This window comes from Paralichthys olivaceus, chromosome 21 (assembly GCF_024713975.1).
Source record: "Paralichthys olivaceus isolate ysfri-2021 chromosome 21, ASM2471397v2, whole genome shotgun sequence".
NCBI classification, from domain to species: Eukaryota; Metazoa; Chordata; class Actinopteri; order Pleuronectiformes; family Paralichthyidae; genus Paralichthys; species Paralichthys olivaceus.
In genome coordinates, this window is record NC_091113.1 from 16,307,820 (window position 1) to 16,334,091 (window position 26,272).

General features: G+C 41.7%; 1 protein-coding gene across 4 annotated transcripts in view; it reads left to right on the forward strand.

The window, feature by feature from the left end:
• The window catches only part of LOC109626685 (caskin-2-like), a 52,734-nt gene that overhangs the window by 14,175 nt on the left and 12,287 nt on the right, over positions 1-26,272 (forward strand). Inside the window, exons 1-13 of one of the 4 annotated variants that reach the window (XM_069517391.1) lie at positions 4,626-4,713; positions 5,227-5,278; positions 9,513-9,610; positions 11,745-11,890; positions 12,360-12,455; positions 13,626-13,759; positions 18,263-18,371; positions 18,651-18,759; positions 18,940-19,034; positions 21,039-21,156; positions 24,067-24,195; positions 24,447-24,533; positions 25,926-26,047. In XM_069517391.1, coding sequence (XP_069373492.1) covers positions 4,683-4,713; positions 5,227-5,278; positions 9,513-9,610; positions 11,745-11,890; positions 12,360-12,455; positions 13,626-13,759; positions 18,263-18,371; positions 18,651-18,759; positions 18,940-19,034; positions 21,039-21,156; positions 24,067-24,195; positions 24,447-24,533; positions 25,926-26,047 — 1,326 coding nt within the window. In that variant the 5' untranslated portion in view covers positions 4,626-4,682. Of the gene's footprint in view, positions 1-4,625; positions 4,714-5,226; positions 5,279-9,512; positions 9,611-11,744; positions 11,891-12,359; positions 12,456-13,625; positions 13,760-18,262; positions 18,372-18,650; positions 18,760-18,939; positions 19,035-21,038; positions 21,157-24,066; positions 24,196-24,446; positions 24,534-25,925; positions 26,048-26,272 lie in introns of those variants that run through there. The other 3 variants (XM_069517390.1, XM_069517392.1, XM_069517393.1) reach the window with 3 other exon arrangements.

Consider the following 26,272-nt stretch of genomic DNA (forward strand, 5'->3'; position numbering starts at 1 on the left):
GGCTGTCTGGTCTGACGGCTGAATTTAATTAACACAAAATATTTTCTTATACGGATAACATACACTAACTTGTTTATTTATAGATTATAGATGTACACATTGCTTGATCTGCTATAATCGAATGGCCATTTCAGATTTGATGCCAATTTAAATGAATTAAAGTTGTGTCAGCAGGAGTTCAAGCCGACACAGTCCCTGCTCCTCTCACCCCAGAGAGGTGGCTGATGGCTCCAACTTGGAGAGACGTCATGTCTGATCACATTGTTTACAATCATGCACATAACTGCACTGTGCACACTCCTACAAGGAATTGGTCACCACCTCACCTCCTGCCAAGCACGCCGGCACTGCTGCAACCAAGCGGGAGACACTCTCAGCTGGGATTCTAAAGTTAATTTAAGGTCGCAGACACCTTCCTGGATTATAAACTTGTTTGTTGTTTTTTCATTCCACACTTTTATATAATTTATATTTAACCATTAAATATTTGTTACTGTCGTCCACGTCATGACAAACAACAACAGAGTGTTGAAGGGAGAATCATGTGCATTCCTTATGTTTTCGGAGCCTTATTAGGAATTCTGTGGGACAGCTGGAGGAAAGCTCTGTCCCCACTCTGCCTTGGTGGTTTGGTTTAAGGCACTGTGTTTACCCTCTCAGTAATCAGTGTAGTTAGATGGATGTGTTCCTTGGATAAGTGTTTCCCTTGATGAGGTCCTCACCTGACCACAAACCATTTATCGGCAGAGACAGATGATGACCTTAAATTACCCGCTTTCCTCCCTCCCCTGTATTTTGGTCTCGCTCCAGGCCACCGTGGCTCTGCCGTTTGTATGCTGGCGACCGCCTGCTCTTTGTGGTGCGGGGGCTCGTCCCAAGCCGCAACTGAATCAAGTGTCCTTTTCTGCTTTTGTTAATGAGAAGCCTGTGTGGGTGGAAGTGGGTTTGGATTCCCTGTGGTAAAACTACAAGGCATATTTTTCAGATACAGAATGAAAAATTTACAAAGACCAAAGTCTGCAAGTGGCTACTGTTATATCCTATGTTATATTATTATTATTATTATTGATGTCCAAAGGCTTTACTCTCTTTTCCTGAAGAACATCGAAGTACAGAAGTCAGTCCTGATACTTGCATGGTCTTTTTTTAGAACAGCTTGTCTAAGGAACTCGGCCGAGAGACAAACATTTCAGATATGTTCACAAGGAATAGAAATGTCTGCAAGCTGCACTCTGCTGCACTTGATTTCCCATCAGTAGCACATGAGAGCAACATTTAAGATGCATTAGTCGAGACTTTTATGTAAATACACTCATTACTTCAGCCTAAGCTACTGTTGCTGTGCTCCCACCCGTGTTAACTGAGACAGCCGGACTCACCAATATTGCATCTTTAGAGTTACACTAATCCATTTTTTTAATAACAAAGATATTAGCAAAAAACTAGGATGGCACTCAGCAGAACACATACCTCCACCAACGCCCAAGTTCAGTTAAATTCAATCAGCGTGCGCCAAATTGCACACACTCATAGATATCAGTCTCCTGAAACACACAACTCTGTTGACATGCTGTTCCTCTGATCGCTATGTATTTTGGTTTGATTTCTTTTCCCTCGTATTTTTATGCATTTTGCCCTTCAGTTCTTTGCTTGCGTGGACCATGATCAAAGACATTTTAAAAATGAGTTTTGTAGCCCAGCAAACCAAAGCATGGTTCTTCTTGCCAGCTGGAGTCCTGTTGGAGACGAAACAAAAGCAAGCAGTCTTTTTTTTTTTTTGTCTTTTACTTTTTATGTTCCTTTCCCAGGTTTTCCCATCGCTTGCTGTTCTCCCTCTGAAGAGGTTTGGAGCTGTTTGCACACTCGCGTTTTCAGTACTTTGCATGTTTTCTTTGTTTGTGCACCTGACAGTAAAAAACATCCTGCTCACCTCAATAGAGGAATAGATCGTTCTCTCTCCCTGACTTCTCCTCCTCCTCTCTTTATTTTTCCTCTTATTGTGCGCTGTGAACTATGCTCTCCACATCAAAGACCTAAGATCCCTCTTTTTTTGTCCAGGACGCTTGAGCTGTTAATGCGAAAGGTTCAACGGGAGCATAACAACAGTAGTACGGAGCATTGCATATGCATCTGATAAGGCTATCAAAACACAGCATCACGTGGTTTCTATGCTTTGTTTGTTGTAACCATAGAAAACAAAAGAGGGCTTCCAAACAGACAACTCTTAGCCTACAATAATTTTTGTTTGCAGGGTCGTCAGCTGTCAGCAGGGAGCAGAGCCTGTAATTTCTCTGTCTCTGCAAGACAACACAATGCTTGAGATTTACAACACATCTGTTTGCACCGGCTCCAAGGGCTGAGGGGAGGGAGCACACACATACAAACACACACATGCACACACACACACACACACACATAAAGTCAGCATGCTGGTAATTTAATTGATTCTGATGTCAGAAGGAGCCCCCCTACTACTTTTGTGCAGAAGCAGGAGGGAGGGAACAGAAAGCAGAGCAGAGAAAAGGTAGTTGACAGTCTCGTAGATACATAGCCAGAGAGACAGCGAGCGAGTAGGATAGCATGGTGGGTGTGCTATGTGAGGAATGTCGGCTCATGTTGTAACTAGAACTCCTGAAAGGGCCCTGTTCTTTCCATACCACTGGGACTGTTTAGACCCCGTTTTGGCAAGCAGCCCAACGCCCAACCCCTCTATCTGTCTCATTATCAATGTGGCTTTTTGTGCCTTCAGGCTCTTGTTTTTATGTATTTGAGTCTTAAGCTGCAAAGGCTCTATCACGGGCCTGTTAGTAAACTTCACTCGGCTGCTGTAAAAGGACAACATCAAATATGAAGCAGGGCTGTCTCAAGGTTGTGCACATTAATGTTGCCATTATAGAGAATTTCCTCAAAAAGCCCTTGCAGTGCTGTGAATCGTCACATTTCTAACATAGGACGCGCCAGTCTGAATTGATATCCTAATGAGTGAGAATGCAGTCTTCATTCACTGAGCTCAATGAGAAAGTTCCTTGTATGTAATACATTTTCATCTATTTGGGGTCTGTAAAAAGTTTCTTTGTGCTTTTATTCAGGGTTCTGTGTGTTTCAATGCACAAAACCCCAAATGCACTGAAAATCAGAATATTCTTTCCCAGCATGAGCTGAAAAATAACATCAATACACCAAAAAGAACAGAATTCAATATTTAATCAGGGCTCCAGTGGGAACCCAATTATGTGCTATGAATTTGCAAACTGCTTCATATTCTTTTATTCTTCTCCACATTTTGTATGGAATATTTATTACTAGAGTTTGCTTTTTCATAAAAAGTATTTTTCTTCAGCTGCTGCTCTTACACATTCCCTTTTGAAATTACGTTATCCATTCTTCTTTCAAGATCATTCTGATTAATTACTAATCGCGTGAGGCTTCATAGTTTTGAAAGTTTCTATGGACGGTAACACAAACGCTTTTGTCTCCAATGGGAATGGATGCAAGCAGCATTGACTCCTGGGTCAGATGACTTTGCAGTTAATATGGCTTTTAATTGGCTCAGGCCCTGTCATTGATGGAACCATGGCACCCAGATAAAAGCACTCATTTGGCAGAGAGGTGAGAGAGTGCCTCAGTTTTTTGGCACATTTGTGACGTCAGACATGAAAAATCAGGGGGAAAAAACAGAAAGGAGTCAATCGCCTTTCTTAGTGGGTTCACCTGTATTTAAAAATCCTGTGTATACCCACTAGTTTCATTGTAAAAGAGGTATGTCGGAGATCTGGGTAGAAGCAACATCAACATTGGTAAAAAATAATTTAGGGGAATCAAAAACATGAGCAGCCAGATGATCAGAAAGAATTTTGATCTCTCTGTTTTCTCAACTGTTCTATTTTCTTCCACTTCATGGCATTTTGCTCTCTATCTTAAACCATTTCATTCAATAAAAGGGAAAATAAAATCTTTCTGCAGCTAACGAGCTTGCTAACAGTCAGTTATCAGGCTCGGTAGCTGATTAGTGTCTAACTGACTAATGGAACAAGAGGCGTAAAAAGTTCATTTGCATTTGTACCTAATTTCCTTCACTGTACCTATTGTACACCTAACTCTCTCCTACACACACACACACACACACACTGACAAACATTCACACATACTGGAACACTGCTGTGATGTTCTGCACCTATGTGGGAGAAAACAGTGAGGGAGATTGACTGTGATGAATGGCTCTGTATTGGCAGTTTGGTTCCTGTGTGGGTCTCAGTGCACAGTAGGGCCTTCACAGTAGAAATCTGATGTGGGACGCCCAAGAATATTTAGCAGTGTGTGGATAGTTTCCAGTCCTCCTCAGGGTCTGAAGAGGAACGTGTGAGATGGAGATAGATGTGCTGCATTTGATGTCTGGCAGTCTGATTTGAAATGATTTCAAATGTGGACGGTTGAGTAAGGCATTGGGGTGATGGCCAGATTTGACTGGAGCAGGATAGTGAGAGAAAAGAGGATTATGCACATAGATGAGGAAGTTAGTGTGGTCTACAAAAATAATTTGGAAAGATTGAGCAAGAATTTCCTTAAACAATATTGAATTGAATTTTTTTTATTATTAAGTTTGGTTAGTGTGACAACGTATGTAGAAGCAGGACTACAAGAGAGACAAAAGATGAGTTGGAGTTGAGATAAATGAAGAAGTGATGGGACAAGTCGCAGTCTGTCTATTCCACGGTGAGTGAAAAACAGTCTTGCTATCTGGCTCATGCTATTTATAAGTGCTCCTGTGGAAAAAGAAACAAGAAATCATAAATCTATATAAATGTGAATGTGTGTGTTTTGTCATGGCATGCTTGTGTTTCATGCCAGTCACTATCGGTTCTAAAGACCCCCGATAATATGTCAGTGTAAATGAGGCGTAATGGTACATTTCTGCAAGGCACAATCATTTGTTTTTGAATCGTTGAGCTGCCATGAGGATGTCAGCCGTACCGAGAGACGGACGTGTGAGGCAGCAGGAGGTGAGGAAAGCTTTCTCTCCCGTCGGGGTTGTCAGGTTGTTTGAATGAAGGCGTGATGACGGGGAGAAGTACATGGAGAAAAAAAAACACAGGGAAAGAAAACACACAGTGTCCTGCGGGGATTGAGGGATTTCTGTAGAGCTCACATGAAAAGACAAATATGTCACCGTATGCCAATGGTCGTCATCTCCTCACCCTCGTTTTTCCATCTCTGTTTTTTTTCCAGAGTTGCTGGGCTCGACCAAGAGGCTCAACATCAACTACCAGGACTCAGACGGGTAAGAGGAGTGTACGTGTGGTTGTCCTCGTGTGTGTCCCAGCTTGTGAGATAACTGACTGAGTCAAAAGAATGCAGTGCAAGAGACATTGCGTCTTGATTGACATGCAGATTGAAAACAAAAAACAATGCCCTACCTGTTGCTGGCAGTCTCCTGTTCACCTGCTGTCTCCCCAGCGTGACTCATAACAACTCACACATGTACTGACACATAGTGATTCATGTGATCATCAATGTAGAAAATTACTGGAAATTGACTTTGTTTTGGTAGAACCAAGAGTTTGAGAGATATACTTTATTCTGCGGTAAAAAGTCAATAAAATTCAGCATAGCTTCTCCACATTTTTACATTTTCTTCTTCTTAAGTAACTTGTAACTGAAGCTGCTTTCAGACATGCACTGAACTCCTGAAAGTATTCGGAAAATCTGTATGTGAGGATACAAATGTCTGAGTCAGTTCCTGCAGACATTCTCTGGAGTTTCCCCTGGTAAAAACTCCACATAATGTCACAGAAGAAAACAAGCTTTTGGTGATACAGGTCGACATGTGTGGATGTGCTGGTAACAAAGTACTGTACTGCACCACACCTCACCTGTACACTCCGCAGAATTCCTGTTGTTGTGAATGCGCCTGACCTAAGAATCTCTGCAGGGTTCTTCATATGGAGAAAATCCGGCCCCCTCTCTGCAGGCATTTTCCCAGAGTTCATTTCTAAAAAAGGCAGTATAAGCTGGCTCACTCATTGGTTAGGGCTTCATAACCAGGACTGAAGCCTCCATAGCAGCATAGTGTATGCTTGATTAGAAAGTGGCGAATTAATTAACCAATCTCACTGGGTTCAGCTTTTTATTCTGTCCAGGGGTTTAATCTACCTGAGCAGATCACAGACGGCGATTGGAAGGTTGATGGGAAGGTAGAGGGGAAACTGCATCCAAAATTGAAAGGTTTTATACCAGAATGTAAATTGCTCTGATATTCATATTCAAATTATTTTTTAGATTTCACAAAATTATATTAGACTTCAGAGGAAGATTTGCTGCACGTTGAATCCAATCTATGGCAGCTTTTAACTTAGCAAGCAAGCAACTCTTAGGTTTTTCCAGATTCGTGTTGAAATATATTTTCACGAATGCCCAAGAGTCAGCAATTGACTTCACATGTTTATAGCTTGGATTACTTGAAGTTGAAGGCCCAGATCTCAGCATTCGCAGTTCATCATTGATAGCTGGAGTGGTTTCAGTTGACAGTGTGAGGTCCATCCCCTATTGTTCCTCCGCCTGTAAAGGTTTCCATTCTTGCATGGGTTATTTACCCTCCAAACAATTTAGATACTGAGTTCTGTTTGCTAAGCTTAATGCTTCTACGAAAGTAAGTAGAAAGCCACTCTTATTTTGTAGCCTTGTAAACTTGCAAGATTAAAAATGTACATTATGTCCCCTTTGATGGATGAAAGACGTGGGAAAGACTGTATGATGATGATGATCGCCACTGATCAGGACAAACCAGTGATTAGTCAATCAAACCTGCCCTGCATGCACTATTAGTGGCCCTGGGTCAGTGGACCTTAGATCAGACCCTGGTACTCTTTACCATTCTCCACTCTTGTGTCAGCCTCTTCCTGAGCCCTCTTATAGATATCTTTAATCTTTTTATTTATGTTCTTCAAAGAGAGAATCTTTATTCAAGGTGTTCAGTCTCTGTACACATGCAGATATCCCCCATGCAAGCTGTGTGTGGCTGTGTGTGTGTGTGTGTGTGTGTGTTGGTGTACGTGCAATTTGTGCGTGTGTTGACTTACGCTGGATGCGTGTGTCTACACGTTGGGTCAATGCAGTGTGTGGGAGGTGATACATAATAGGGGTGTTGAAATTAAACATGTCCATCCATGAGGGCGTGTGTGTGTGTGTGTGTGTGTGTGTGTGTGTGTGTGAGTGTGTAAGTGAGTGAGTGAGTGAGTGAGTGAGTGTGTGTGTGTGTGGGCGAGACAGAGAGAGTGATACAGAGGAGGGTTTTACCTGTGATATATGAGATCAGTGTGTGTGTGTGTGTGTGTGTTTGTGGGGGGGTGTTAGAGGAGAGGGGAAGGTGAGCAAACAGTCACTTGTCACTGAGTCAACATCATTCCTGACAGACAGATTCCGACTGAGCGCGTCTTAGTAAGTGATGGTAACGGTTGACTCAGTATATGAATGAGGTAGATAGAAGGATTAATGAAGGTGTGTTTGTGGCTGAGCAGCATCGAGGCCTGAACAATGCGACTGATAACATAAGCCACCTGACTGTCTGGAGATCCCTTAGATTATCTATCAATGCACACACATCTTCATGCTCTCTTATTGTCCTGGCATCACACTGCGTCACACTGGGAGTTCACTTTAGTAAACCTGTTTTTGGGAGTACCTGGCTTCATAAATTAAATAAAACATCCTAAATCCACAAATGGTTATTTTTGTAAATTTATTGAATATGGATCAAACAAAACAGAGAGAACATGTTACTTAAGTTTAGAAGTAGGAGGGGTGCAGTGATTGTAAAACCACGATCTTGTATCCCGATGGACGATGAAACTGCGATAACCTCAACCCCAGCCCGCTGCCACCAACTGCAGCCTCTTGAGCTCTCATTACTTTACTATTGTAGCAAAATTCATTTTTTATTTCAAAATGAATACCATGTAAATCACAAATTCATCTCAGTGTGTGCTGTACAATTAGTAAATATAACACATTGCGTCCTTCAGCTGAGATCGACTTTCAAGCTGTGTGTTGAACAAAAAACTAATTAGAAAAAGAGGAAGCTACGACCTAGAGGTGCAACACTTACATTTACTGTTTTGTTGTTGTTGTTGGCACAACTACAGTGCATTCTGTTATATATCCCCATAAATACTTTGCTATTCACGTACGATTGGTTTAATACTAAGGTTTAAGACGTGATAAAAAAATCCCACATACTGTTTTAGTGTATTTAATAGCATAGTAAGGAATTTTGGGTGCAGCCATTTGCTGATTTTGCAAAAGGTTAAGATGTTGTTTGGCAATCGTGGAAAAGCAAACAAGAGCAGGCTTCACTGAAAATATGCAACTGATACATCTCGACCCCTCCCACCGGCCGTCTCGTCAAAGCTATGCACCCAAAACACATGAACGTGAACTGTCTAACAACTGCAAGAAGCTGACTACTCTGTGACGGGGTATGTGTCTCCGGCTGAAGGCTCTTGTCATGTGCATTGAGAGCACAGGTAGGCAGGTTGGTTAAAATGAAATGATTGGTCATGGCTATTACAGTCCTGCGAGGGCCATAGATGCACAACTTCAATTATTGATGGCTGTCGGGACGAGAACAGACTTTCAACAGATAAGATAACAAGTGTTTTTTAAGCGATCAACCACACAAAAAAGCCCCAGTTATGTCCAACAACTCAATGTTTCATCGTCCATGAAGGGTTCAACTTCTGTGGTGCTGCAGACGTGCTTTTGCCTATTGCAGCTTGAATTCTGCAGCTGGTTAACCGCAGTTTAACCAACACTAATGTGACACTGTTTTATTTAAAGTGAATCTTTAATTTCTTGGACCAACATAATTTGGTTGGTACACTTAAAAGGGCAGAGTTGGGTATCAAACCCTAACTGAGTTTCACAATACCTTACATTACAACAACAGGGTGGAATGTTTGTTTGTCGGTGCTGGTTCCAGCGAAAGACTCATAATGTGCTGAGACTGTCAGCACAGTAAATTCTATCCTCAAATGAAGCCAAGCTGTTTATCAGCACTGGTGCCCGAGAGCTCCGAGCCTGAGGCTGTGCAAATTCACCTGAAAGCCCCCCCCCCCCCCCTCTATGTTAGTTATTATTTTGTTCCCACATGAGGGAAGTGTGTTTAAGCTCTGGCTCTGCCCATGTGTTGCCTCAGAGGGTAACCTTCCCTGGAACACTCACAGTGTCTGTCGCCTCAAGCGAAAGAAAAACCTGTTGCCAAGAATTTAGCCTTTAATTTCACCGTGTGTGAATGTGCTCTGATCCGACTGAGAACCGGAGACAAACACTCACATTTCATTTCTGAAGCTTAGATGAACACATACACGCACAGAGATACAAACACTTTCATCATCTCAGCGTTGCGTTTTGAAAACCTTCTCTAAAGTCATGTGATTTATAACCCCTCAACTCCTTCTTTCCTTCCCTTTCTTTCTCATGTCTTTTCCCCTCTGTCTCTTTCTCCCTCTCATCCAAAGCTTCTCCGCCCTGCACCACGCCGCTCTGACGGGAACCACTGAGCTGCTGTCTCTGCTGCTGGAGGCCCAGGCCACGGTGGACATCAAGGACATCAACGGTATCTTGAGGCAGATGTTTACAAGCTGAACCACTGTCCCTAGGCTAGAGCCCATAACTTAGGAGAAAAAAGTTCACGGCTGGGAAGTCAGTTGAGGTTAAATCAACCCTGAAACTTTCTCAATAGCTTTCTGACACTCAGCTGAAAATAAGTTGGACCCATATGAATAAATATGATTTACTTTGAAGTCTGCCTGCCACGTATTGACAGCAGTGCAGCAACAAATATCTTCAGACCTCAAGTGGAACAGATTTTGTCGAATTTGTGCTGTAGTGGCATCTCAGCTGGAGAGACAAGAGGCATACAGGCCTCGTAACCATATATGTGATGCCTGTGAGATCGGCGATAGATTCAAATGGTTACGTTTTCTATTAATTTTCATTTCACCGCTTCCTTGCCAACTTGTCACATTTTTGGACTCCAAGGTTTCCGGCAGCCTGTCACAGCAGTGGCAGGCAACCTCACCATGAAAATAAAAAATGTTCATGTCAGAGGAAAATATTACACTTAAATGAAAAACGACATTGACCCCTGAGGGAAGGAGAGCTGAGGCACTGTATTTCACAGCAAAAGCAATAATTTCATGAGTGAGGCAACCATAACTTTACTAACTACTTGATCTCAAGGCGAGATGTGTGGAGATTTATCAGTCTGTCGTAATTGACCAGAGCAGCAAAATGAAATGTAGACCCTCAGAGTTTTTGCTGTTTGGGAAATTTTGACGTGAACAATTTATCGCTTCCATCGTTCAGTTTCAGAGTTAGAGGAACAAATAAATGTCAAGTTTCAAATTGATCTGGTTTTATCTGTTGAAATTAGACGGTGACATTTTTCTCTGTCAATGTGAAAATGCCAAAACGAAAACAAATTTTTTTGTCAGCATGTCTTGTGTGCATATCCAAATGGCTGTTTTATTCCTTTGTGCAATAGATTTCCATTTCTGTGCAACTAATTTAGCATTATATTAAGGTGATGACGGGGAAGTAAAATGAAATGACACTCAGTAGAGAGCATATCTCCTTCAAGGCTGAACAATCCTGCACACGTTTGTCAGATCTGGATTATCATCTGGATCGGCCCCAGACTGCTAACACTCATTGATGTGCATTTAATTGCCATACATCCAATTCGTACTTTATTACTACTGTGAGATTGTTGAAAATGTCAATCTTGCAGTTTTATGGAAAGTAATATAAAGTTCCTTGAGCTGCCCCTTTAACTGGATCCACGCCAAAATACCATGGGTTCGTCTCTGGCCCAGGTCCTATCCTTTCACATAGTTGTATATCAAATCATTTCAGTACTTTTTGTGTAATCCTGTTAAAAGACGAAACAACAAACTGACGTGAGTCAAAACACAACCCCCTTGGTTGTAGTAAAGAAAAAAAAATGTATGCTCAAAATTGAACGAGCAGAGGCAGCGATATCCTGACTTCTAGTTATGAACTGAGCCTCAAAAATACTGGATCCTACATTCCCCCCCCCACAATACAGCTTAAAGGGTTGACCATACTTTCTACATCTTCTTTCTGAGAGTTGCATATTCGTTCTGGTCACACATACATGCGCATGGTTCCATTCATTCTAAAATGGGGTTTCACGCATGTGTAGCTGATCCCACATTCTAGCAGATGGATATATTGTACCTGGCACATTTGCAGTCTAACCTTACAGCCAGCTTGGTCACAAATGCGGATCTGTGGGCAGACGTCTGCATAGAGGTCCATGTTTACCCATCATACATGGGTGGATGATGACATTCATGTCATGAGGACCATAGCGGATACAGACATGGAAATGATTAATTCGCTGTAACAGCTTCTTGTATTCGTTTACTTGGTAGACAGAGACATCTTTCAAACTTCATGCCCCAACTTTGTGACTCATTTTTTTGTTAAAAGTGTGTAATTCTAAGCATAAACCAAGATAACCTGATAGCCGTGGTGATGGCATATTACATCACCAGGTCAAAGCACTGTCAGAGCTACAGAGGACATATAACAGCTGTTTTTACAGACGGGCTTGCTCACCCTGTGACTAGTAAATTATCTTTGACATCTAAATCAGTAGTGCACATCTCACTGTCTTTTCTTTTCTTTCCTATCTTATTGGATCCTCTTGTTCCTCTCTCTAGGCATGCGTCCCCTCCACTATGCAGCATGGCAGGGTAAAGCCGACTCTGTCTTATTGTTGCTAAGAGCCAACGCTTCAGTCAACTCCTCTTCCCATGATGGACAGATACCGTTACATCTCTCCGCTCAGTATGGACATTATGAGGTGGTGAGTACACACACCTCAACAGCCCAAGGCAAAGTTTCAAAGCCCTGCCAGTCCTCACATTTCACTGAAATCTAGCCCCTTTGTGTCTCAGCCTGTATTGTCCACCAACAATACCAGTAATACCATTAATGCAGTGCCACAGGTTTTTCACAAAAGTCTACAGGCTGTGAACACACACATTCCTTTCTTCCAGCCTCATCTGTTGGGCTCCTGGAACGTCTTAATGGATATATACACATATCCACACACTCACACACATACCTCAGCATGTAAGCCATAGCCAGCCCTGACCTCCATAGTACTACAAACTCAATACTGACACAAGCTGGACTCGAAGTATCGCGTTCCTTCACTTCTGTTCAAAGACAAAACAATCAACACGCACACACACAATGTGTTTGGAAGATTTGCATGTGACATACATGACGTGATGTCACTTATGTGATTCTTTTTTCCCTTCTACTCTCAGTCTGAGATGTTGCTGCAGCATCAGTCGAACCCCTGCCTGACGAACAAGGCGAAGAAGACTCCTCTAGATCTGGCCTGTGAGTTTGGGAGACTGAAGGTATAAAAATATTTGTGAGGTTTCTGTGTGAGTTTGTGTGTTAGCATATCTTACCCATTTATAACATATAAGAATGTTGATATTTTATTAAGAAGTATCTTTTTTGCCATTTATTAAAAATCTCACAATGTATTTGACAGAATTAGTTTGATAAGATTGATGGGTGTCAGCAATATACAAATATCAGAACCGGTTTTCAAAGCTTAGGTGCAAGAAAAATAATGTTTATACACAGAAACGATACATATCTTACTTTCCACATACAAAGTGGTAATACAGTAATAAAAGATGAGGCTGATTTAATATAATCAAGTAGAAATTAAAAAAATTTGAGAATAAATTTGTTTGTGTTTATTTATTAAAATGAAACCATCCAATAGTAAGCACAACAAATAAATACAATAATCATATTTGAAATCGTACAATAATAATGATAATAAACTAAAAGGTAATACTAATGATAAGGAAATAACAAAAACAACACTAAGGCAACCACATCTGAATTAGTCAGTTTGTCTTTAAATGGCTTCTAGTTTGATCTGTCTGATATTAATTGGTAACTAGTTCCAGGCAGAAAACCCTCTGTATAGAACCATTGCCATATGAGGATGATTTGCTTTCTTCATGTAGTTATTCTAATCCACTTATTTGCGAGTAAAAACATCCTTTTCAGTCCTTTTCTGAATGGAACGGCCAACGTGTCAAACTTAAACTATGGCTTGGATGAAGTAACCCAGATAAACTAAGCTTCTTTGATGAAAGGGCAATGGGCTTCAGTCTGTCTTTTTGGATTCACACACATACGCACACACACATCCACCGATGTCCGTCACATTGGTGGATAAGCCTGGTTGTGAGATGTGTAGCTGGTCCTATATTACAGAATTAGACACACACATAAACACATTTACCATGACTGTTAAAATGTTCTCTCATCTGGTATAGAAAGCTGTGGTAGTGGATAAGCTTCTCTGCACTATGTTGACCCTATATACAGTACAAGTCACTCAATACAGTGTATTATGACGTTAGTGCATTTATTTCAGCCACATAACCTCAGCTAGCTTGGTTTTGCATATATATTAATATGTTATAATTCTTGCCCCAATTCTGCCACTTTTCTGTTCTTAGAGCCGACCCTTCATTTTGGTGTGTTTGATTTGTCTTTAGGTGACTCAGTTGCTGCTGAGCAGTAACATGGTGACGGCGCTGCTAGAAGGGGACGGAGCGCACGACAGCCTGGACTCTCCATCCACCACCCCCCTCCACCTGGCAGCGAGGAATGGACACAAGGACATCATCAAGTAAGATGACAGGAAGGAGCAGTCTGCACTGTAATAGATGTCTGTTACGTGTCTTTCTACCCTTTCATCTCTCTGACAGCTTCTCTCTACTTCAACCATCACTACTGCTACTGCCAATACAGCTGTTACTGCTGCCATCAATACTGTTGCTACTACAATTCCTTCCTGCGTTACTGCTACTTATACCACTACTGTTATGGTCACTACTACAGCTCCTTGATCTTCTACTGATACTTCTACAACTACCAATACTGCTACTTCTGCCAGTGATACGAATGCTTCTTCTGGCACATCAACTATTTTTACTCCTACTAATATTAATAATATATTATAGCAGCTGCAACCTGTGCTACTGCTAATCCAATTACAACCATTACTACTATTGCAACTGTAAGTGTAACTAGTACTGTTGCAACCATGATTACTACTACTGTTACAAATCCTACTTCTACCACTATTAGTAATACCAAAACTACTTTTACTACAACCAACATTACTCATTGACAGATTGATCAGCTGCCATTATTATTATTACTATGCTATTACTGCTGGTACTACCTCTCCTAGTGCATATGTGATTTTTACTTCTACCATTGCTATTGGGGCCGCTATAAGTTTTTGAAAACATCTTGTAGACTGCTACTGTCACCCTTACTAGTGCTGCACTCCCCACTGAAGTCACTGAGGCCGTTTTCAGCATGAACTCAGAGAATGTCCCAACAATGGGTCATCAACAGATATGTCTTAAACACGCCTACTTGCTCATGGTGAATCCTTCTGAGAATCTCCTGCTGTATTCTCTCATGGGCACGGACATTATCTGGAGTTTTCACCAAGGGGGCTGGCAGGAGAAACTTCGGACAATGTCTGGAGCCTCTCACTCAGACATTTGTGTTCTCACATACAGCCCTTCTGGAGATTGCCTTAAGTTCAGTCTTCGTCTGAGGCAGCTCTACTGTTTCATTGCTGTTACTACAACTACCATAATTGCTACTACTAATATTATACTACTACTGCAACATATACTATTTCTAATGCTACCACCACATCCGCTATTGGTGCCACTATACGGTAATCGAGACCTCTTGGATATTGTCTGATGACAAAATTAGCCTCTGGGGGCAACGACTCTCCACAAGGACTATTAACCTGTATTTGGCTGCTCAAATGTTTGAGCAGCCACACTTCAAATGCAAACCAGAGGGCTTCTGGCCCCAAAATTGTGCCCCTCACCCACAGATTCTGCTTTACTCACATGGAAAGTCTGTTTATAGAGATTACAATACAGTAACACGACTGCAGCTAAAACAACTACTTCAACTACTGCTGCCACTGACAATACTATACAGCTACTAGTGCTGCTTAAACCACCACTAGTTTGACGACAACTACTTCTACCACTATATGATAAGGGCCGTCATTGCTATCACTACTATGATTACTGCTACTTTTCATCTCCTTTACAACTACTTAAAGTACTAACAGCTTGGGCTCTTGCTGGTACAATTACGACCACTTATCTTATCATTAGTACTGCTACTGTGACTGATACCACACAGGATACATCTGTGTCAGTCCTCGAGACAAAGCTGCAGGCCCTAAACATTTCTCCTCAGTTAGCAAACCCAATCTCCAGCTTCAACATATTACTCTGTAGCTGGTGTCTTCACACTCTTCAGGCAGCTTATAGTGGCTCTGTGTTTTTTATGCCAGCATATGTTAAAATATGTACTTAGCCAAGTCACTCCACCCTGCCTCTAAGACATGCAGCTAACGACTCCCATCCTCTCTGAATTATCAGGAGACGTTTGCTACACCCTCTTCATCCTCCAATCTGCCTCCCCTGAACTGGAATGTTGAATAGTGATAGAAGTTTATTCAGAGTTTACTCAGCAGAATATTCCTGCAATCTCCCACTAGGGGATTTATGTCTCTTGAAAGACTGCCACATTTATGCACCAGATTTCTTTTACTTAGTTTTTATGCCTCTGTGCCTGCAACAGCCGCAGCTGGAGTCATTATGTTTTCACGTTGTTGGTCTCACTCTCATGAAAACAATATCTCAGGAACACCATGATAAGTGTTTGTTGGTCACAGCTCAAGGTCCCTGTGACTGCACACAATATGTTTTTTACCATGATTTATAAATTAACAGCCTAATTTGGACAAAATTATACAGAAATGTTGGCTTGGGTCTTTAGGAATTGTTGCATTTATTTAATGAGAAACAGCGTAAACTGACATTTCACTGCTCGTTACAGCTGTACCGCTAACTTCTAACTCTCTGCTCTGGTTTGCAGCCTCAACCTCACTACAAGTTTAGTGCAGATCTTAGATGATAAATCATAATTTTCTAATCCGTGAGCATAGTTTCCACACACATCTGCACACGTGTATAAAAAAGTGTGCAATTTCACATTCTCAATAAAAAGATTCTGCATGTGAATGTGTATCTGTAGGGGAAGGACATACATTTTGGGCGGGAAGCCTTCTAGTTTCTGTCTCTAATTTGACCAATCCTATTTGAGTAAAGGCTATAGTTGCCGGCAGGGAAACACTGTGTGAAGAGCATTAACTGGAATGAACTGGCAACTGACTATTTAATCTATCCGCTTCTATATAGAGACTGTAGCTGTTAGTAGAGATTAGTGTTGTCTTGAAGTAAAACACAGACAAGATAACGCTGTTTGTGTTTTGTGTGGGGAAACGTTCATGCTGCTTGCCCCTCTCCTCCATATTGTCTAACTCATGTCAGTTTTTGGCCTTATAGTTTACTGAAAAATGAAAATTCAGATGCTAACAGCATTGCATGAAATTATTTCATTTACACCATATTTTTTAGCCCAAATGACATCTGATATCCTCCTCGTAGCCTTGTTCACATTCATGGTAGCATTGCTACTCATGGTAGCAGACATTTAGGCTTAATACGTGGTGTAAATTATGCAGTTTCCAGGTTTAATGTCAATTGTATTGGATTTGGCTGCAACACTCTTCACCTCTGTTTACTATGCTATTAAGTGAATTTTCATGTTTGGGTGAACTATCCCTTTAAATATTCTAGCACTGTTCGCCTTGCTTGCCCTAATGGTATGCCACTATATGCAGTGCAGTTTCTGTAGAATATATAGTATGAGAGTACCAACTGCTTATCTGCAGCACAGAGAAGAAGTCTCAGCTTAATGACAGACATTTCAGACATTCAGCCTTCTCAAGGTTTCACGTCAGCCAGATTAACACTGCTGCTGCTGAGCAGAGGAAGAAGGTGCCGATTACAAAAGGTTCGCTTCAGACTCCTTTTTTCATCACACTGCATCACGTCTTAAGATTTCTCCTATCTGTCCCACCTCCCTGTGGTGCCCTACTTAGTGAGATCTTGTCATGTGAAGCAACATTTACATGTCATTAGCCATCAGTAGGCTTTTTACCCACAGACAGTTCAAGCACAGTTACCACTCATCCTCGTAATACTATGGCTTGTTCTTATAGAATTACAAGTTGTGTCTTATCATATTGACTTTGCTCATTAAAAAGTTGTACGTTTGTGATAATAATTCATGATTCTTTATGATTTTAACAAAAAGTGGCCCTTATAACCGATGTCAAGCGTGAAGCAGTGTTACGGCCACGGGGACAAAATATATCTGAGAAAAGAATAGTTGTTAAAGCTGTGATAAGAAGATTTTTCTGAAATTCATAATTTTAGGAATTAGGTTGTAATAATACAATAATAAAGCTAAACATTTACAAGAATATAGTTGTAATATTACAAATTTATAAAGATAAATTAATAATACACTATCATAAGTATCAGAAGATTGTGCAAGATACTGTTCATTTAATTATGGTCAACTGTGAGTGATGTTAATCGTTGGTTGCATATGTTCTACTCAAAGTGGTGTAATAGTGTCTCAAGAAACAGTGAGATTGGTTCAAGATTTTGGATCCAGAGTGAAGTTCTGGCGAGCAGGAGTTCTCTTTGTATTTCACACATTTTTAAAAATCTTATCATCGTTTTTTCTTGTTAAATTACAACTTTATTATATATATTTATATTTATATTATGTCTTTAATCTCGAAAACTATTGTTATTCCCTTTAAGGGTCCCTAATACTTGTCATACCACACTTGTCTCCTTGTTCACATGCACAGAAAAGAAAACATTGTGCACATGCATGAAGCTGGATAATATCAGATAGTAGTGTTTCAGTGTTGTTTACATCTTCCGAACCTGATGCAACCTTCACATAGCGAGACCAGGACCTCCTCCTCCTCCGCATGTACCATTCTCTGGATCCAACCCCATCAGCATTCCTACATCTGGGCCTCTGACAGGACCAGAGAAACAACCAGAGAAACTTGTGTGTGTGGGTGGGTTGATGAGTGGGAGGGGTATAGGTCTTAATGAGATGTTACAGATGTCTGTAACGGTCCAGTGGACTAATCTGTTTGTGAGCGTTCCCCAGCCCCTTACACATACGTTTTTCTGATTTGATTTCATAGGTTGCTGCTGAAAGCTGGTATTGACATCAACAGATCCACCAAAGCGGGAACATCTCTGCATGAAGCTGCCCTCTACGGCAAAACCGAAGTTGTCCGTCTGCTGCTTGATGTGAGCAAAGATTCCATCAGTTCATCAACGATCTACACCACTTATATTTCAGGGTCGTGAAGAACGCAAAGACGAGACAAATAATATTTCAGTTCAGCCGATGTGGGATTTTCGAAGGCTGACACTGATATTTTTGTATTAAAGGTGCAGCAAGACAAAGCTGAAAACTTCCCACCGCACACAGTGTTATTCTTTAATGAAGGAGGGAGGCTTTCAAGGGAGGGTTTGTTTTAAAAGTGCATCTCACCCACAGTGATCCGTGTGTGTTTGTATATTCAGGCGGGCATCAACGTGAACGTGCGCAACACCTACAACCAGACTGCTCTTGACATTGTCAACCAGTTCACCACTTCCACAGCCAGCAGGGAAATCAAACAGCTGCTCAGAGGTGAGTAGCTCTTAAACAATGTGTTTTTTGATACAGTACTTGTCCTGTGAAATTTGGATTATTGGTTAAGACAGAGACAGGGAATGGCTGATAATTGGCAGAGACAAGGTGTCAGAACAGAGTAAATGATGATGATTGTGTCTTTTGATAATGACTCTATGTCTTTGTGTGTCTTTGCAGAGGCATCAAGTTCTCTACAGGTCAGGGCGCTGAAGGATTACTGGAACCTCCACGACCCCACCGCTCTTAACCTCCGGGCTGGAGACCTCATTATGGTACATGTCTTTGTCTGTGCAGTCTATGTTTGTTGTAGCAGGTCCCTTTTTTGGCTGGCAACAGGAGGGTCACTCTGCAGCACTCTTGTTTTTGCTTGATGAGTTTTGCCTCAGCAGAACAGTGGCTCCTTACCTACTTTCTTTATTTGTAAAGCAGAAATATATTGTAGCACTGAGACATTAAGTAGGAGACCAGATGGCAGTTAAATTGATATGCTGTGCACAATTTCTCAGCGGTATTGGAAGATCACTCAGGCAGAACCCGATAACATGAGTTACACAAACAATTTTAGATATTAGATATTAGATATTAGAGTAAAACCAGAGAATTAGGTCTGGACTTTCTGCAGAGTTTGTCTTTCACACATTCACAACTCTGCAAGAGATTCTCTTCTCAGATGCGTTCACAACAACACAGGCGAGGGCTGGGGCAGCAGTCGGAGGCAGAATATAACGTATAAACTCCGCTGCAGAGATCAGGTGTTTTTCTTTACAGCAATGACAGCAATTCCATTGAGCTCAACTGTAAACTATTGATGTGAAAGAGGAATCATTCTGTCGTTATGGGCAGAAGTCAACAGCACCTTCATGAAACCTATGCCACACAAGTTGTGAAAGGGGTCGAACACGTGAGCTGTCAAAATTACAGAGGATCACATAATGTGTGTTCTGAGTCATTGTGAACAAAACACATCTATTTAAAGCGATAGAAAAGAGAACAGAAAGTTTCAAAAAAATTGCCAGTTTGCTCTTGATGTTTCAGGTTAAGAGGTTTAAAATCATAAGGCATAATTTCTGTCAACGTTTGTTAGGGAATTGCAGCAACACTGATGATTTACAGATCTACAAAGCTCTATTTGTAGGAGTTAGAATTGCATAATTGTAAACCGTATGTGTAATGTCCTTGGATGTGTTTCTTGGCAGCTGCTGTAAAATGAATTGGGTTGAAATTCACTCTCTACCTTGTTGCGGCTGCTTCTGTTGGTGGCAGGGGAATCACAGGCAGCCTGAGGATTATATGATGCAGACTTTGTTGTTGTGGATTCGTGTGGGATGTTGCAGGATCCTTTCGTGTACCCTGAGCAGGAGAACACAGCAGTGAAACAGGCACAAACTTGTTGCTGTCATTCTCTCATTACCAATGTTGTTTGCTCGCCCCCTCCACACACACACATGCATGAGTTTTGTTCATAATGTGTGTGAACATTTGTGTGTTTACATGCTTACCGATGTGTATTTTGATATCTTGATACAAGTCATTGTAACAACCCTGACTCCTGTGTGAACTTGTGCGTTGTGCAGTATTGTGTGAGAAGGGAGGCAGAGGTGGCCTTTTGTTAACACTCACAATGAATTTAATCTGTATTCTCATTGGCTCTCTCATTATGGTTGTAGAAGCATGCCTGGAAGAGTCACACACGATTTAAAGTCAACTAAAGTTAACTTAAAGGTCCAGTGTGTAAGATTTAGGTGAAAGGGATCTATTGGCAGAAATTTAATGTAAAATAATCCTAGTGATGTTTTCACTAGTGTGTTTCATCTACATTGTACAATTGTAGTTTTCTTTACCCTTTATATTTAAATACTTTATATTTACATCAGGAGCGGGTCCTCTCTATGGAGGCCGCCATGTTTTTACAGTAGCACAAACAAATTACAAACCTTTTGAGTTTTTATGACAACTGAAGCTACCACAGGTTCTTTTTCATGTTTGGAAGGAGAGGGTGAGGTGAGGGGTGTTCAGCTGCAACATGCAACTTCATCACTAGATATCACTAAATTCCACACACTGTACCTTTAAGAGTTGATGCACAGTTGACAAAGGGAGAATGTTTAAAAATCTGCCTTTGACAATAATTTAGGCCTACTTTTAATGTGTTAATTATCTAATAGTTGCTATTGAATTGTTGTGCAGTGATTGTTCTATATGTTCTATATCTAGTCATTGTACAGTGTTGCAACACACACATGTCTCAGCTGATGCTCATGAATTGTTGGTGTCAGGTCATGGAGCAGCACTCCGACGGCCGGTGGAAAGGTCAAATCCATGACTCGCAGCGAGGGACGGACCGGGTGGGCTTCTTCCCACCTTCAGTGGTGGAGGTCCTCAGCAGACGAGCAGGTAGACAAACAACAACACACACGCACACAGACAGCTGTAGTTAGTAGTTCCTTTGATAGTTAAAATGTCACTTTCACAACACCAGCTGCAACACTGTACTTAATGGGCAATAATGCTGGCTTAAAAGTCCAGTGTGTAAGATTTAGGTGAAAGGGATCTATTGGCAGAAATTTATTGTAGAATAATTCTCATGATGTTTTCACTAGTTCATTTCATCTAAATTGGATGAATTGTAGTTTTCTTTACCCCAGAAAAGACCCTTTATATTTAAATACTTTATATTTACATCGAGGGGACCCTCTCTACAGAGGCAGCCATGTTTTTTACATTAGTCCAGACTGGACAAACTAAACACCTTTTGAGTTTTTATGACAACTGAAGCTACCACAGGTTCTTTTTCATGTTTTGAATGAGAGGGTGAGGTGAGGGGTGTTCAGCTGCAACATGCAGTTTCAACACTAGATATCACTAAATTCTACACACTGTACCTTTAAGACATGCACTGTACTCTGGACATTGTCCTAAAATTATCTGGAGGGGCTGTATGTGAGAACACAAAAGTCAGTTGCTCCTGATATTCTCTCGAGTTTTCCCTGGCAGGACTCTGGTAAAATTTCCTAGTGTGCACATGTGAGAATATAGCAAGAAACTGTCAGAAGAATTTATGGTGATAGCGTTTTTTAACACATGACGGATGTGAAAACAAAAACCCCCCACAGAAGAAATAAAAGATGTCTTCAGACGTAAAAGAGGTTGGAAGATGAAGAAGAACCAATAAATACATAAGCCAAGCCTGTCCATCACAGCCATGGCCTGCCCCTGATTGAGGAGAGTGGGGATATGGGGGTCAGCCTACTCAACTTGTGCAATCAGGCCCAGTCAATCCATGGGTGGGCCCTAACCATGGATCCTAGGGCTGCCCAGAGAATCCTCAAATGGGGGTCAGCTTCCTTTAATAACTGTTAGAGCTGATAAAGAACCTATTATTTAGGTTCAGGTAGAAAATAAACCAACATTTATGATAGCTGATACTGGAGCTACTTAAATATGTCTAAGTCCAAAACATGCCACAGACTTCCCTTTGTCTGATAAATTTGTCAAGACAGTAGGACTCTCGGGACAAAGACAAATGATATCAATGGCAGCTCCAGTCTGGCTATCAATTGAAGGCGGTGAAGCAATACTGCCTATTTAGGTGTCTGATCAAACTCCAGTAAATTTGTTAGGAAAATCTTTAGGCTACCAGGTATAAACACATTGGTATATCAAAGCATATAGTGTACGTTCCCCTGAATGCAACCTATTTCCAATCATGTGCTTTTCAGCCTACAAATATATCCATTGACACCACAGCAGGTGTTCATATGCTTAACGCAATAATATACTCCATAAATCAAAATGTTGGGATGTGGAGAAAATGAGGACTCCACTCCACAGCAGCTGCAGCTGACAAAATACTTTGTTGCTTGGCAACACAGTAGTCGCTTCCTTCGTGAAAAGAGTTACAACAATCCGTTGTGTCGCGCATACCTGTCTGAACGTCACTCACCCTCCACCATCTATATTCTATGGCCCACTACTCTGCTTCCTCACGTTTCAAACACTGAGCTGAATGTGCTCTGCAGTCACAGCAGGGAGGGTCAAAACCAGCAGAGAGATGCTGCTCGCCCCACTGATGGAGCCACCATCAGTATTTTTGTATTAGCCAGCCCCAGCATGCTCCTACTGACCACTCAACAAGGCAGGTGTGTTCCATTTGGGATACTTCACATAGTTGCTGGGTGATATTAAACATACTATGAAAAACTACTTTGTTAAAGATAATCGTGGCACTCAGGCCTAGGGCTAAATTAGACTTGCTCAGTGGGGGTGTTGAGCTGACATGGCTAACTTGACCCAGGTCAATAGTTATATCTGGGCTAAGAATATACTGTATCTCGCCACTTGTACACCAGTGCTATGTGTCATGTTGGCATGCGTGATCACTGGAGGGTTCAGCGTGCTTGTAAATCATCCGATTGAATCCCTCTGAATAAAAGGAATATGAGCCCTATGTTTGTTTTGCAGCTGTAAAGTCATTGACATTTAAACTGTGGGACAAGCATAGTGAGGGCTTCAGTAACGGCAACAGACAGACAGACACACACACACACACACATTCACACACACATGCACATGATAAATCACTTCTAGGTCCTCAACATCCAGGCAACACACACACACACACACATAGTAGACACTCACACACATTAATAGGATTACTATGGCCAGATTGCCGAGTGTCAGCTCAGTGCTAAAGCCCTCACAGTCTACATTGGGATATTATGTGCTCTCTCTGTGTGTGTGTGTGTGTGTGTGTGTGGGTGGGTGTGTGTGTGTGTGTGTGTGTGTGTGTGTGTGTGTGTGTGTGTGTGTGTGTGTGTGTGTGTGCGCTCATGCTTGTGGGAGAAGAGACAAGAGAAAGAGAGTTTGACTTACTCTTTGCTTATGAGGCAAACTTAGAACTGTGTGTCTGTGTGTGTGTGTGTGTGTGTGTGTGTGTGTGTGTGTGTGTGTGCGTGTCTGTGTGTGCGTGCCTGAGCTCTGTGATAATGTCAGTGGTGTCAGCAGCCGTAGACCAACAACAAAGTAAGCCCTCTCTGTGTCGCTGGTGATCTTACACTCTCTTTCAGCAGCTTCTTATGTAACACCAGAGAGGATTTACAGTGAATTGCCCTTTTTCGGCTGTTGTTCCATGTACTCAACAAACAAGAACACACGATAGAGTTCATTGTGTGGTCTCCAGACTTCAGTGAAGGTTCCCACACCTATGCATACAGGCCAAACTGACACGCACACGCATGTTCATGATCCACTTTCCCTCACTCATGCATGTCCACCTCAAGCCAAACCTGTCTCCCTGACCCATAGGGGGCACTCTCACCCGCCAAGCATCACTGCCTTGCCACCGACAGCACTTTGCGTCCAGAGCTCTGCCCTCAAGCCACGGCTCCACCCTTCAGCCTGACGACTCATTCACTCTTGGCTATGATCCCGCAGGTACACACACACAGACACACACACACACACACACACACACACACACATACACACCCAAACGCGCAGCACCTGTTTTTGTTTCTTTTCACCGTCATGCCCTTCCATTTTTCACATTTTCCTTCCAAACAGCCCCCCCCGATCTTAGCTTCCTCTCCATCAGTCCTGTGGTGAGCTTCATAGATCCACTCCCGGGTCTACAGTGAGTGTGGGGTAACCTGAGTGTGCACCTAAAGTGTGTGTGTGTTTGTTAGGTGTGCCACCTGGCAGTCAGCTCTCAGCCCCAGGTAGTCCTGGTAGCCCCACTCAGGACATTTGGGTCCTCAGGAGCTCCCCCACTGGTAAGAGTGTGTGGCCCCAAACAACCCTACAATCCCCCCAAAACCCTGACCCTGTGTGAACCTGACCAGCTTCAGTCCCCGCCGTTCTGATTAACAGGGCTGCTTTAAGGAAGCTTATTCCCATCTTTATCCTTTTATATCCCAAAGTCTTGACCTTATGATGTCACCCTGCAAATCCCCACCCTGACACCACCCCACCCGCAGTCCCAGCACCACCCTTGCCACCTACACCCTCAGTAATCCAGTTACCATAACCATAGGTGTTTTCTTGCAGCAGGACATAATGGTAAGTGACCAGTATTCCTTTAGAGCCTTTTCTTGACTTCTGTGTTACTCCTGATGTACTGGTATCATAAGTTAATTTTTTGCTTGTGTGCCTCTCTCCACCATGAAGTATTTAATGATAATTTCATACAGTGGTAAGTCACAAAATGTACTTACTTTACTTACTTTAATAATGAAAGAGATAAATCAACATCTGGTTCCTATTAAATAATAGTTCATTTAAAAGGGGCAATATGTAAATATTTCAGTCAAAAATATTTGACAAATAACAGAATGTGAAGAAAATCAGTGTGGACGTCTCGTCTTGCAGAGACGTGTCTACTAGTTATTGTGAACGGTCCTGTAATACCACTTCACCACTTCAAGAGGTGCTGGTGAGTCATTGTGGTTAGTGACGTGACATTCCACTGGTTTTCTTTACGAGAACTGTAGATACCAAGTAAAACCAAGGGGGGTATAGCCAATACAAATATTATAAGGAAACATTGTGCAAAATATTAATGTATTAAAGTGAAATAAAAAAGTAGGTTAATTTAGAATATACCTACATAATGACACTAAGACAGAGATAACTCTTTCTTATTCTTTAATCTACCTACTAATGTCTGTGCCTGCCTCTAGGTTTGTATGTGGAAGGCATACCTCGCAAATTCACTATATTCAATATTATTAAACTTTGAATAAACATTACAGTTACATGAGGTCAAAATTTCTTGCTGTGCCGGATGAATTGTTGTGCGTCATACACCAGCAGAAATGTCAAATAGTTCTGTTTACATTTCTCAAACACTTCTATAGTTGTTGCCTCTTTTTGGACTTTGGACAGAGTGATGCTAAATGTTTGCACCTGCCCTCAGGCTAAGCTAAACTAAACTGATTGCCTCCCAGCCTTTGGCCCCATAGGTGCTCACACACACAATCAATCTTTTCTTCTATCTCTCGGAAAGAAAGGTAGTAAGTGTAATTCCTAAAATTTCAAGGTGTGAGTCAGACTTGCTAATGTTTTTTTTTGCAGAGTTTTGTCAGTGAATAACAAGCTACAGTCAGGCTCTCCCACAACTTCTTACCTCTCTCTGTTTTCTGTTTCCTCTCTCGTGTCTCTCTCAGGTGACAGGCACAGTGTCGGCAGTGCCGGCAGTGTGGGCAGCAGTCGCAGCGCCGGTAGTGGCCAGAGCTCAGAAAGCAGCCACAAACAGAACGGGACTCGCCACAATGCTGACACTGGCAAGGTATTGGCATGACCTGCAAACAAGATCAAGCAATACATTAGTTTACCCTAACACCATAATACACTCTGCATGTCGGATGTTGGTCCTTAGAAAAATGTGATCATCTAATCTTGAATTCGCTCCATCACAAATCTTCAAATGCACTTCTGCTCGTTGTAAAAATGTCCTGAAACTCAGTTGTATTAAGTTGAAACATGACAGATTCTTTTCACTAGTATAAAGCAG